This window comes from Macrotis lagotis, chromosome 6, assembly GCF_037893015.1.
Source record: "Macrotis lagotis isolate mMagLag1 chromosome 6, bilby.v1.9.chrom.fasta, whole genome shotgun sequence".
NCBI classification, from domain to species: domain Eukaryota; kingdom Metazoa; phylum Chordata; class Mammalia; order Peramelemorphia; family Peramelidae; genus Macrotis; species Macrotis lagotis.
Window position 1 is genome coordinate 77,185,209 of NC_133663.1, and position 13,303 is coordinate 77,198,511.

The 13,303-nt window shown below is 36.0% G+C and overlaps 1 protein-coding gene across 4 annotated transcripts in view; it reads left to right on the forward strand.

Moving 5' to 3' along the window:
- The window catches only part of ERBB4 (erb-b2 receptor tyrosine kinase 4), a 1,472,307-nt gene that overhangs the window by 1,239,707 nt on the left and 219,297 nt on the right, over window positions 1–13,303 (forward strand). For all 4 annotated transcript variants that reach the window (XM_074191455.1, XM_074191456.1, XM_074191457.1 and 1 more), the window contains one exon: window positions 11,452–11,637. In XM_074191455.1, the coding sequence (XP_074047556.1) occupies window positions 11,452–11,637 (186 nt within the window). The remainder of the gene's footprint in view (window positions 1–11,451; window positions 11,638–13,303) is intronic.

Sequence of the window (13,303 nt, forward strand, 5' to 3'; positions counted from 1 at the left end):
TAAACATCTATTGAGATAATCCTTTAATTTCTGTTAATTTGATATTGATGTGGTCAATTAATTATGTTGATGATTTTCCTAATAGTGAACTAACCCTGCATTCCTGCTATAAATTCCACCTGATTATAGTTTATATTCCTGGCTAGTAGATTGTTCAAAATTTTTGTATTTATATTCATAACATAAATTGGCTTATATTTTTCTTTTTCTGTTTTAACTTTTCCCAGTCTAGGTATCAGTACCTTATTTATGTCATAAAAGGAATTTGGTAGAACTTCTTCTTCATCTATTTTTCTACCCATTCCACCTATTTTTCCAAATAGTATATGGAATTGTAATTAATTATTATTTAAATGTTTGTTAGAATTTGCTTGTCAACCCATTGGACATTGGGAATTTTTTCTTAGAGAGCTTTTTCTTTTTGCAAGGCAATGGGGTTAAGTGACTTGCCCAAGGTCACACAGCTAGATAATTATTAAATGTCAGGTCCTCCTGACTCCAGGACTGGTGCTCTATCCACTGCACAACCTAGCTGCCCCCCTAAATATGTTTTCCATTAAGTTTTATTACTCTCACTTTTGATTTTCAGGATTTCCAATTTGATGCTCATTTGGGAATATTTAATTTGTTCTTTTTTTGTAGTTTATTTTTTTAAGCTGCATGCCCAATTCATTGATCTGCTCTTTTTTTCTATTTCATTGATGTAAGAATTTTCTTTTCTTTTCTTTTTATTTAAGGCAATGGGGTTAAGTGACACAGCTAGGCAATTATAAGTGTCTGAGGCAGGATTTGAACTCAGGTCCTACAGACTCCAGGACCAGTACTCTATCCATTGTCCCACTTAGCTGCCCCTGTTGTCATTTTCTTTAATTAAATTATTGATTCTTTCCATGATTTGTTTTATGTGCCACTTATTCCTTAGGATTAAGTTATTTCATTTCCAATTAATTTTTAATCTGTCTTTCCAATGCACTTGGTTGAATGAATTTTTTTTCATTATAATCCAATTTAATATTTTACCTTTCTACATTTGATCCTTAATTTCACTAGGTAAGTGATTCTTTATTGTAGTTCTAACTACAATAAATAACTTGCCTTCTGGAATATCATGCTTCATGACCTCTGATCCTTTTATGTTGCAACTGCTAAATCCTATGTAATCCTAATTGTGGTTCCCTGATATTTGAATTGTTTTTTTCTGGACACTTGCAGCATTTATTTCTTGACCTGACAGTCCTGTAATTCGGTTAATATTTTAAAGCTTTATAATGTTGCTTGGAGTTTTTATTTGGGGGATCTCTTTTCTTAGATGATCAGTGAATTCTTATTTTTTTAATTCATTTATTTATTTTCATCCATATGCACATTTTTATTTTTAAGTTATAGATGTTCCTTCTATCCTTGTTCCCACTCCCCTCAGCTGTGAATAGTCAGGTTAGCATTGTACATAGATATGATAGGTGGTGAATTCTTTCAAAGTCTGTTTTGCCTTCTAGTTCCAGGATATCTGGTCAGTTTTCTTTCATAATTTCTTGAAAGATGCTATCCAGGTTCTTCTTTTGATTATGGCTTTCAGGTAGTTCAATGATTCTGATATTGTCTCTCCTGGATTTATTTTCCAGGTCAGTTCTTTTTCTCATGAGGTATTTTACATTCTATTTTTTAATTCTTTTGGCTTTGCTTGATTGATTCTTGGTTTCTTATACAGTCATTAGCTTATACTTGTTGGGGTATAGGATGTATTCAAGGAAGACTAGTACCTCTGGTGTGGGAGCTGCTGAGTCCTTTTTAGTTTAACTTTCCAACTTTGATATGCATCTTAACCACTTAACTCTCATTGGTGGCTCCAAGAGATTGTAACATGCACAATGGTTACACCCTGGTAAATCATTTTGAGAGACAGGCTAAACCAGGTTGAAGGGAACTGATGGGTCTCAAGCCCATAAGTGAGTTAGGTGAGGTGTCTACTTCAAGTATGGAAAGTCTTGCAGTGGTAGAATGAGCGGTTGAGAGCAATCTGTTCCAATGGTCATGAAGGCAGCTGCAGCAGGTGCTATGGAGTGCTTACAACTTTGTAAGACATTAAAGATGCCAAAGTCATCTAGTGTATCTGGAGCCATCACCTGTTGTTTTGACTCTACTTTGTCACTAGACAATAATGTTTGTGTAATTCAACCTCACTTAAATCCAATTTACTCATGAATCAAAAGTCATCATCCATATTACATGAAGCAACAGGTGCAGATACACTGGGAACTGTAGTCACAAAGCCTGCACACAGGCATCCCTGGCCACAGGGTGTTTCCTTACTGGAAGCAGCAGTGGGGTTCAGCAGTCCCTGGGTGTCTAAGGATCCTTTTAAGGATTGCACTAATCACCTCAGGGTATGAGGAAGGGGCTAGAAAAGTGCCATTAAAAATTGTCTACTTTATTCATAGCAGTCCTATTTGTGGTGGAAAAGAATTGGAAATTAAGTGAATGTCCTTCAATTGGGTTAACAAACTGTGGTATATGCATGTCATGGAACCCTATTGTTCTACTAGAAACCAGGAGGGATGGGAATTCAGGGAAGCATGGAAGGATTTGCTTGAACTGATGTTGAGCAAGATGAGCAGAACCAGAAAAACACTGTGCAACCTAACAACAACATGGGGGTGGATCAACCTTGATGGACTTGCTCATTCTATCAGTGCAACAATCAGGGACAATTTTGGGCTATCTGTGATGGAGAAAACCATCTGTATCCGGAGAGAGAATTTTGGAGTTTGAACAAAGACCAAAGACTATTACTTTCAATTTTGAAAAAAAAACTTTTTCTTACTATGTAATTTTGCTATCTCTTATACTTTATTTTTCTTCCTTAAGGATATGATTTTTCTCTCATCACATTCAACTTAGATCAATGTATACCATGGAAACAATGTAAAGACTAACAGCCTTCTGTGGGGGGGGGGGTGGGAAGGGAAGCAAGAATAGGGAAAAAAAATTGTAAAACTCAAAATAAATAAAATCTTTAAAAAAAACATTGTCTGCTTACTCATCTCTGACATGATTAACACAGGAGGTAGGAATCCTGCAGTTGAAACAAAAAAAAATTACACAAAAACTTCTTTAAAGAAGATTCTACTCACCATAGGTGAATGGAATGTGTGCACCCTCATAGATAACCCAAGATGCAATAGACCTAAAAGATAAATAGTTCATGTTGCAAGAGAACTCAGCAGATATCATATCCAAATAGCAATCTTGAGTGAAACAAGGCCAGGAAATGAAAGTCAGCTTACTGAAATAGAATCTGGAGACTTATTTTTCTGAAATGACTCCAGAATGTGAAGCTGGGGTAGGTTTTGCCATCAAAACTAATCTAGTCAACAAGCTTGAATGCTACCAAAAGTTGTGAATGATAGATTTATGAGAATGAGATTATCACTTGCAGGAAAATGCCAAGCCACCTTCTTCAGTGCCTATGCATCCACCATGATCAATCCTGATAAAGTCAAAAGGAGTTGGACATAGCAACAGCAGTGGTCAGAAGACTTTTACATCTCATGAACTTCTCATCACAACTACCTGACTTGTACATCTCATGAACTTCTCATCATAAACACTTTTAATTTATCTAAATTCAATAAAACTTCCTGGATGCACCCTCACAGCAAACATTGGCATCTAATAGTCTATGTGATTGTAAGGAGAAAAGACAGATAATATGAGGATGTAATAAAGACAATGTATGATGCAGAGTGCTGGACTGATTGCAGACTCATCCTCTCTAAGCTAAATATTCACATTGCACCAAAGGGATGACCCCAAGGCAAAGTGACTACTAGAAGAATGAATGACAAGAGATTAGAGTGCCTCTCTGAGATAAAACAGTTTGTTGCTAACTGGGAAGGAAAACTAAGCCAACACAGTTGGCAACAGTAGAGCAGAAGAGTGGGCAACTTTCAGAGATCTGGTATACAGCATTGCATTTGCTCCTCTGTGTCAGAATACTAACAAACATTAAGACTAGTTTGACAAAAATAATGAGGAAATACAGAACCCACTAACTGAAAAAAGAGAACTCTACAGAGTTTATCACTAGGATAGGTCATCCATTTTAAGAAGGCAGTTTTCAATTTCTTCAAAAGTAAAATACAGGTAAAGCATGGAGAGATTCAGGATTCTTGGTTCAGTAAGAAGGCTGATGAAATTCTGTTAAACATGCATAGTAACAATCCAAAGTGCTTTTAAAATGTCCTGAAAACTATTTATAGGCCAAAGACATATAATGCATATCAACTACTCAGAGTAATGAGCCACATTGATTAGTAATAGGGAAAAGATCCTAGAGATATGGGCTGAACACTTCTATAGTGTTCTTAACAGACTGTCATCAATCAATGTAGAAGCCATTGAACCATTTACCTAAAGTTGACGTCATTCTGTCCCAAGGTGAAACCCCAAATGAAGAAGAGATTTTTAATGCCAATAGGATCCTTTCATTTGGTGAAGTACCTGGTGCTGATTCTATCCCAAGTGAGATGTACAAGATGGGGAACCAATGCTCATCCAAAAGCTGACTGAAATTTTCCAAGTTATGTGGCAGGAAGAGATAATTTCCCAGGAATCCAAGGATACCTCCATCATCCATCTCTATAAAGGTAAAGGGGATTGTCCTGTGACAATCATGGGGATGTTTCTTTTTTAGTCAGTGCTGGAAATATTCTTGCCAGAATCCGCCTTAATAGTCTGATCCTTCACCTGGAATATGGTCACCTCCTAGTGTGGATTCATAAAGACCATAAAGGGTTCAGGAACAGGGATATGATGTTTGCTGTCCAAAACTCCAGTAAAAAATGTCTGGAGCAGAACAGAGGTCTGTACAAAGTCCTTGGTACTATCAGTCATGAAGGCTTATGAAAAATTACATAAAAATGTGGTTACACAGAGAGGTTCATCAGTATTGCACATCATTTTCATGACAGTGTGTTTGACTGGATTCTAGACAGAAATGATGCTCTTGTGATTTCCCTATCATCAACGGAGAGAAATAAAGTTGTGTCCTTGCTCCTATGCTTTTTAGGATGATGCTTTCAGTCATGCTACCAAACATCTTCACTGAGGATAAACAGGGCATCAAGGTCAGCTACTTCCCTGCTGGTAAATTATTCAACTTGAAAAACTACAAGCCAAGATCAAAATGTAGGGAATGTGGATGGGCGATCTGTTTGCAGATGGCTTGATGCAACTTGAGTTGCAGTAAAGTATGAATTGATTCTCTATTGCTTGCGCTAACTTTGAACTAACAAGTAACACCAAGAAAACCCAGGTGCTCCATCAACCAGCATTACACCATCCATATATGGAGCCATCAATTACAGCAAATGGAGAAGTTTTGAGATCTTTGGACAAGTTCACTTACATTGGCAGTGTATTTTTCAAGGATCTACACATTGATAATGAGATTGACACTCTCACTGCTAGAGCTAGTTTAGGATTTGGGAGGCTTTGAAAGAGAGTGTGGGAGAGAAGAGGTATTAGCTTAACTAGCAAATTGAAGGTCTATAGAGCCATTGTATTGATCTCATTGCTATGTCATCTTGGTCTTCTTAGATAAGGAAGGACAAGAACCAACCACTTTCCACTTAATCTAATTCTCACTTTTTGTTTTACTCAGTTTTAGTACTTCCTTTTCCATTTTACTATGACTAAATGTACTTTTTAAGTAGTTGTTTTCTTTTCTCATAATAGTCTTATTCTGATTTCTTTTCTACTTTTTTCCTTCTTCTCTTATGGGATTTTTAAAATCCTTTTTGAGTTCTTCCAGGAGTTTTTTTTAATGGACTTGAAACCATTTCTCATTTTTTTGTTTGGGGTTTTGCTTATGTCTTTTGATATATATTTTTTAGGTTTTTGCAAGGTAAATAGTGTTAAATGGCTTGCCCAAGGCCACACAGCTAGGTAATTATTAAATGTCCATGGCTGGATTTGAACTCAGGGACTCCTGACTCCAGGGCCAGTGTTCTATCCACTGTGCCACCTAGCCATCTCAAGCCTTTTGATATTATCCTTTTCTGAGCCTGTATCTTGATCTTTTCTATCACTATTTTTTGTTCATCTTTTTTGGATTTTTTTCCTTCTTTTAAGCTGGAGTTCTATACCTAGGAAGAAGGGACACAATTTTAGGCTTCTTTGTGCCAAGGTCTGCAGGTGCTGACTGTTTAACTAGTGTTGCACTGATGCTACTAAGGTCCATGGGGAACTCTCTTGTGTTTGATGCTGCACAGAATGGGTGGCATAGAGCATGTCTGGCACTGCTGAATGCCCTATGATCTGGTTGCTTACCTCATGTTGAGCTGGGGTCATAGTGGTGGTAACTAGGGTATACTGAGTCTGGTGGGGTATTTCCTGCATTTCCCTGGGGCTACACTGAAGCACTTGGAGATCTGGTATCTGGAGGTTGCTGGTTTACCAGTTTGCTCAGGGCCATGTTATAGTACTTGGGAGATCACCAGGCTGAAGTCACCCCACCACACTGAAGCTCAGGATCTCTTGCTGGTTTACTTAGGTGGGGCTTAATTCTGGCTTTGCCAAGATGTTTGCTGTCCTGGGCTATGCTTCCCTTTTCCCTGAGTGAGACAGACTTTTTCTGCCAATCATCCTAGTTTCTTGGGCTAAAAGATTGATTTAAACTTCCTTTTTACTAGTTCTGTTGTTTAATAATTTGTTTCAGGGTGCTATTTTATGGTTGTTTGGAGGTCAATATAGGAGAGTTATGATGATTTATAGCTTGCTCCATCATCTTGGCTCCCAGAAGTAGGGAATCTGAATCTTCTATATAAAGCCAAATCATATCTTACTAACTTTTTCAGCAGTATCTAAAGCAACAGAATTTATTTTAGATACTTGATATTTTGCTAGGTTACATCGTCTGTTTTCCCTTTTACTTTCTCCCTCTTTGTTTTTACTTCTTTCCATTCCTACTACAATCTGATTTCTTCTCATTTTAAACTGGAGGATGCAAGATTAATAGTCCAAAGACATTATGAAACATGGTCAAAGTGACTGATGATAACCCAATTTTTCACAGAATTACCCATAAAATTTCTCTGAGTATATATTTTTTTTGAAAAACCCACTGTCGAGATATATTGAAAAAAACAAGCATAAGTAGATCAGATATAAACTTTGAAGACTTGGTAAAATGATACCTGAGTGTGATAGATGACATTGCTTACCTGTATTAATGTACAGAAATGTCTTCTCTTCAGACTGAAGTAGAGATATAAATAGCATATGGTCAAAGTCTAATGGGACACATGCTTCAGAGCTTTTTATCTATGCCCTGTCCCTTAATAGCTTTAAAAGAAATGTCCTTATTCTTACTAGTCTTCATTATGAAGAAAAGTCACCCTGTTTTGCAGGGCTTTTTTGTTTGTTTTGGGGTGTGTGTATGGCAGGGTGCGTGGTATTTCTGTTTCCCTCAATGTCTGTTACCACCAATGATTAAAAAAAGAATTTCTTTAATTGAACTTTAAGAGGAATAATATAAAGAGAACAGAGCAAGAATGGGAGAGAGCAAGAGAGAGAGGGACACTAATTTTGTCTCCAAGAAATGGATAATACACCTGTCAACATATATTTATTCTGCTGGCCCTCAGTATCATTTTCTATTGACAGCAGAAAAAGAATCTAAAATTGCATCTATGAAGCCCCTTATAGAGCTAGGTAACAGAACACTATATTAATTTTAACATGCAGGAATTTACTGAAACCAAATTCCCCTCACTTAAATCATTAGATTCTTTTCCTTCCCTTCTCCATCCCACTCATCTGACTGAATGAATCTTCATTGCTTTTTTTCTTTACATACCCCCACCACACATACATACATACACATACATATAAATACACACACACACACACACACACACACACACACACACAAATTGTGGCCATCTGCTATTTCCTTTATGAAAAAATAAAACCTACAATTAGTGTCTTGTTCATCTTTTCTTTCTCAAAAAAGAGAACTATTATGCAAATACTCTGCAATTTGGTTTCAAATACTCTTTGTAGTGTGATGAGCAATTTTCTTTAATACAAATTCAGTCTCTCTGCCAGGACTTTCTAATAGATATTTTTAAGAACTTCCATGAGACTTTTTCTTATTCCTCCAATACAAACTTTTCCAAATGAGTATTTAGAGTGGAATTATCTGTCTCATCAGCCTTAAAGTTGCAAGAAATATAGTTATTTTATTCTGTAAGAGCAAGCCAAAATAGTTTCAGAATGGCCTTTTTCACCTCATTCTCAATTTCTCCCCATCTCAGAAAAAAAAATCATCTCAACAAAACCCTACACTCAGTAAATCAGAGAGAAATGTTTCCCTTTGCCACCCCTGAAAGGATGTCAGGTGTTATGGCAGTTTACCTGTTAGCAGTCTTGTTGGGTTTTAGTGGCTCCCAAGATCCAGATGCACAATCCAAACTGATTCATTCAGCTATTGCCTTTCATGGGGGTGGTGCTGAATTCTTATTAACTGGATCACATTTCCATAGAACTGAGTTCTGATGAAACTGTAATTTTAATATAAAAATGATTGATATCATTCATGTAGGTAAGCCATCATCGAGTCTTGGTTTTCCTGTAAAATGATGAATCATGATACTTATTCTGTGAATAATAGAGAAATTTTCACTTCTAGGAACCTCAAAACACTAGAGAAACAAATGGAATTATGGTCATTATTAGTAGAAATTTAATCTAAGCAGAAGTCTGACAAACATTTATGGGTATAAAAGTATTTGTTTAGGTGTACAGAGACTAGTTTAATGTATTTTATCATTGATTTGTATTTGTGGTCACATTCTCAAATAAAGAATGGTAGTATAATCTAATAAGAATTTCAAGAAAATTATTCCTTTCTTTGCTTGCATGCCAACCTTTAATTACCATCTTTTTATTGTTTCAGATAATTACTAAAACACAAAGTAGAAAAACCCAAGCTAGAAAGTAGCATATATTGATGTCCATATTTTAAATATTCCCTTATTTGTAGAGAAAGAGAGCTCAGACAGTGTATTACCTTGTTATAACTGACATTTGTCTAAAATTTAGATTTCACATGATGATTTTATCTCAATTTGTATAGGGAACACCTGGTGTAGAAACTTATCTATAACTTATAGTTGCTTGGACACTGAGAGATTTGGTGACATATATAAATATATATATATATATATATATATATATATATATATATACATATATATATATATATATATATATATATATATATATATATATATATCCAAAACAAAACCCAAAGCAGGCCATCTGTCCATTATGCTATCCTGCCTCTTTAGACAACATTTCTGTTAGTTATATTTTTCTGAAAGATTCAAACTCTTGTTTTACTTTTTCTTTTTCCATTTTTAAGTAGTAGTTTCTTCCAAAAAGAGGTGTATATTCAAATTTGTGATTCAATTTCCAAGTGTAATAGAAAATTTAGACTTTTAATCAGATTCTGTCATTGAAGTACAGACACCATGGAATGATATGTCATAGAATAGGTATGAATCCTATCACAGAAAATATTATCTATATGATCCATGTAAATTACTTAACCCATTATTTGCCTAAGTAACTCCCTGGTTGTCATCCTCTTCTTTCTTCTCTCTCTCTCTCTCTCTCTCTCTCTCTCTCTCTCTCTCTCTCTCTCTCTCCTCTTCTTTGATGATAAATTGTTGAAAAATAACACCCTGCATTAATAGAGGAAATTTCTTCATATGGGAGTTCTCTATATTAATGATTCATAGTTTCATTCTCTATTTGGTTCAATTAAATAAATATTTATTAGTCAACTATAGGTAATTATAGGGGTTCATAAAAAAAGAAAAGAGTCCCTGCCTCTCAGGAAGATCACAGTCTAATGAGGTTAAAAAAAAAAGCATAAATCTGAACTGAAAAGGTGAGGTGGAAGCAGGTAGGCATCTTATTCCCGGAAGTTGAAACCAAACAGAGTTAAAGTTTCAAAGTAGAGTAAACTACTTCATTTTCTTTCATAAAGGGAACCTTTAGGTGAGGTTGAATTCATACCCTTCCTCCCTTCCTCCAATCAGAGGGTAAAGGGGACTGAGAGTTTTGGGAAGGTGCTAAATATACAAAACTGATTCAAAGGCATGGTGATGAGATTAAAAGTGATCAACTCATCCTGAGATGCTCATTCTAGTTCCTAATTGAAGATGGAAAGTTGAGTTGGCAGATCATCAATATCATAAAGTACTCAGTGAGTGACCTGCCTGTTTGTTGAAAAGAATGTACCAGAGGCTTTTAAACTTTTTTTTAAATTTAAATTTATTATTATTTCTTTTAAGGCAATGGGGTTAAGTGGCTTGCCCAAAGTCACACAGCTAATCATTAGGTATCTGAGGCTATATTTGAATGAACTCTGGTCCTCCTGACTCTAGGTCCAGTGCTCTATCCACTGATTCATCTAGCTGGCCCCTGGCTCTTAGACTTTTAAGAACTTATTGTCATGGCACACTGGGTCACTGGAAGATTTTAGTATAAAAGAATTATTGATGAGTATTAAAATACATTTAATTCAATTTATGGAATTTTTTTGCTATCTTTAAAAATGGCATTAGATACATTTTTCCAGATTATTATTATTATTATTATTACTATGTATTAACTATAATTCTTTGTGTAAGTGAAGCCTAAGAATAATAGATATAAACTTTTCACTAGAAAAACTAGACCAGCATCCCCTGAAGACAAAATGCCTGCTTTGATAGTTTAGGACTGCACCTAGATTATTGGGATTACACTATATTTACAAGAAGCAACAGTTACCTCAGGACACATACTGACCCCAGATGTTGTGAGACATAGGCTCATCTATTGAATTTGCAAATGGCTATACTTTCATAAATCATTTCCTTAATAGAAATAAAAATCCAAACTTCTATTATTTGCTCTCTGATTCTTTGACTAACGTAGTAAAGATAAGACCCAGAAAACTGTTCAGTTAAAGGATGAGGAGAGAGTGGTAACTCTTTTCACAATAACAGAATCACAGAATCTCAGACTTGTCAGAGACCTGAGAAGACATCAAGTATCCAAAAATCCTCCTTATAATCTTCTCCTCAAAGGGCTATCCTATTTTTTAGTGAAGACCTCTAAGGAAAAAAGAAGCCTACTGCCATCAATGGCATTTCATTACATCTTTAAATAGTTATAATTGCTTTACAAGTCTGTTAATTACTCATATTCTCCATATCAGTTAATTATAAATATGATAATGCTAATCTCAATTTTTTTAAATTTTATCTTAAAATAATTATACCAATGTCTTGTTAGTGGAGCTTATAAATTGCAAAATTATTAGAGTAGTATAATTTTGGACCTTTAATTAATAAGCACTTAATTGATATATAGAATTGTGTTTATTTTTTATAGGAAGCTTTGATTATGGCAAGTATGGATCACCCACACTTGGTACGATTACTGGGTGTCTGTCTGAGCCCAACCATTCAGCTGGTTACTCAACTAATGCCCCATGGCTGCCTACTGGATTATGTTCATGAGCATAAGGATAATATTGGCTCCCAACTCCTGCTTAATTGGTGTGTCCAGATAGCTAAGGTAAGTACTTGACTTTTAAAGTACATGCCAAATAAATGTGTTTTTATATGTTGAATGCAATTGTGTGGGACAAATGTTACTTAAATAAATTTCAGAGATCTCTCAAGGTATGAAGAGAAAGCTTTATTCATTTCTCAAGGAATGGGCCACAATCAGAGAGATTGAGGCAAAAGCAAAAGGCCCAAGAATTACATTTATCTTAACTGGATTCCCACCTCCCACTGACCCACCCTCCTTAGTGAGGAATGTGGTTTTACAATCTAGGGAAAAGAACATAAAATTCAAAGGAAACCAGATTATCTCTTTAGCCCTAGGAATTGAATGATTCTCAGGACATCAACAGATAAGGTGAGGCCAGTTGACTCTTCAACAATATCCTATGCTTTGTCAAGGTGGGAGGGGCAGATAGTTAACCAAATTCAATCTATAGTATTTTACTGAAGAAATCTGACTTTATCCCACTCAATCCCTCCTCTTGTATTTTGATGAGATTTCTTCAAATTTCTGAGTTGGTCCTTAAGTCTAAATAACAACTCCCTGGTCAGCTCCTTACTTCCCAGGGACCCTTTTAGATAAGCCCTATATATTATCATCATCATGATAATAGGTACATTTCCAAAGTTGCTGTACCTCCTTCCACTGCAAGTTTTTATACCAAAGTCTTTAGAAAAGTCTTCCCAGCTCCAAAATTGATCAAATTAAATTCCTGATTTTGTGCCATTGGATTAACCCCAAGAATAGCTAATATTCCTAGTGATGTTCCTTAAATTATTTTTCTTGCAAATGGCCATTTCTGCATTTTCCTTGCAAGTCCATACTAACTCACAATCAGTTTCCATTAATAAATGGCCCAGTTTGTGCATCATTACAAAGGATCCAGGTACCATCATTAATCTCATATGAGTCTGAGGCCACCTATCTCTAAGTTGTACAATCCAGAATATATGCACCCCGCTTCTGGACATAGTCAGACATATTCTACTCCCCAGGTAAATATCCTGGCCAGTCAAGTTATAAACAATAGTCACCCTCAGTCATATGCCACTGGTGTTTCTCTCCTCTGGATCAGAATCCTGTGCCACAGTGCACCTTTGATCAGGGACTGAGAATCTAGGTCAGACCCAGGGGTACCGCCACCCACTAATCTTTCTTTCTCTCTCAATGGAGAACAGTTTCACCCTGTCTCCCCTCTTCCTTTCCATAAGGAGAAGGGCATAAGTAGGGGTGTCACCCTTACAGAGTCAAGGGGAAGTTAGAGATAAACAATGTACACAGAGGTGAGAGATGGTAGAGATGGAACTGGTTCAGTGTCTCCTCTCTTCTCCTTCTCTTCTCCCGTGGAGGCATCCAGTGTCCTCCAGCATCCTCTGAATCTGTTCCAAAAAGTCCTCTCCAGCTCTAGTGACTACTTGTCTTCTGGTAACAAAACTGCTTAACATCTTAATTCAGTTCAAAATGTATGTCTTCCATCACATAACAATGAGATTCTGGAGCTAATTACAATTTACATTTTGCCTTACAGCCATATTGACACACATACTTCACTTTTAACACTTTTAACTTCCATTAGTATTTTACTACATGAGCAAGCTCCCAATGAGAATGATCACATTGACTCAAGGTTATAGCATATACATTCAACAGTCATCTTTGTTCTAAAAGTACA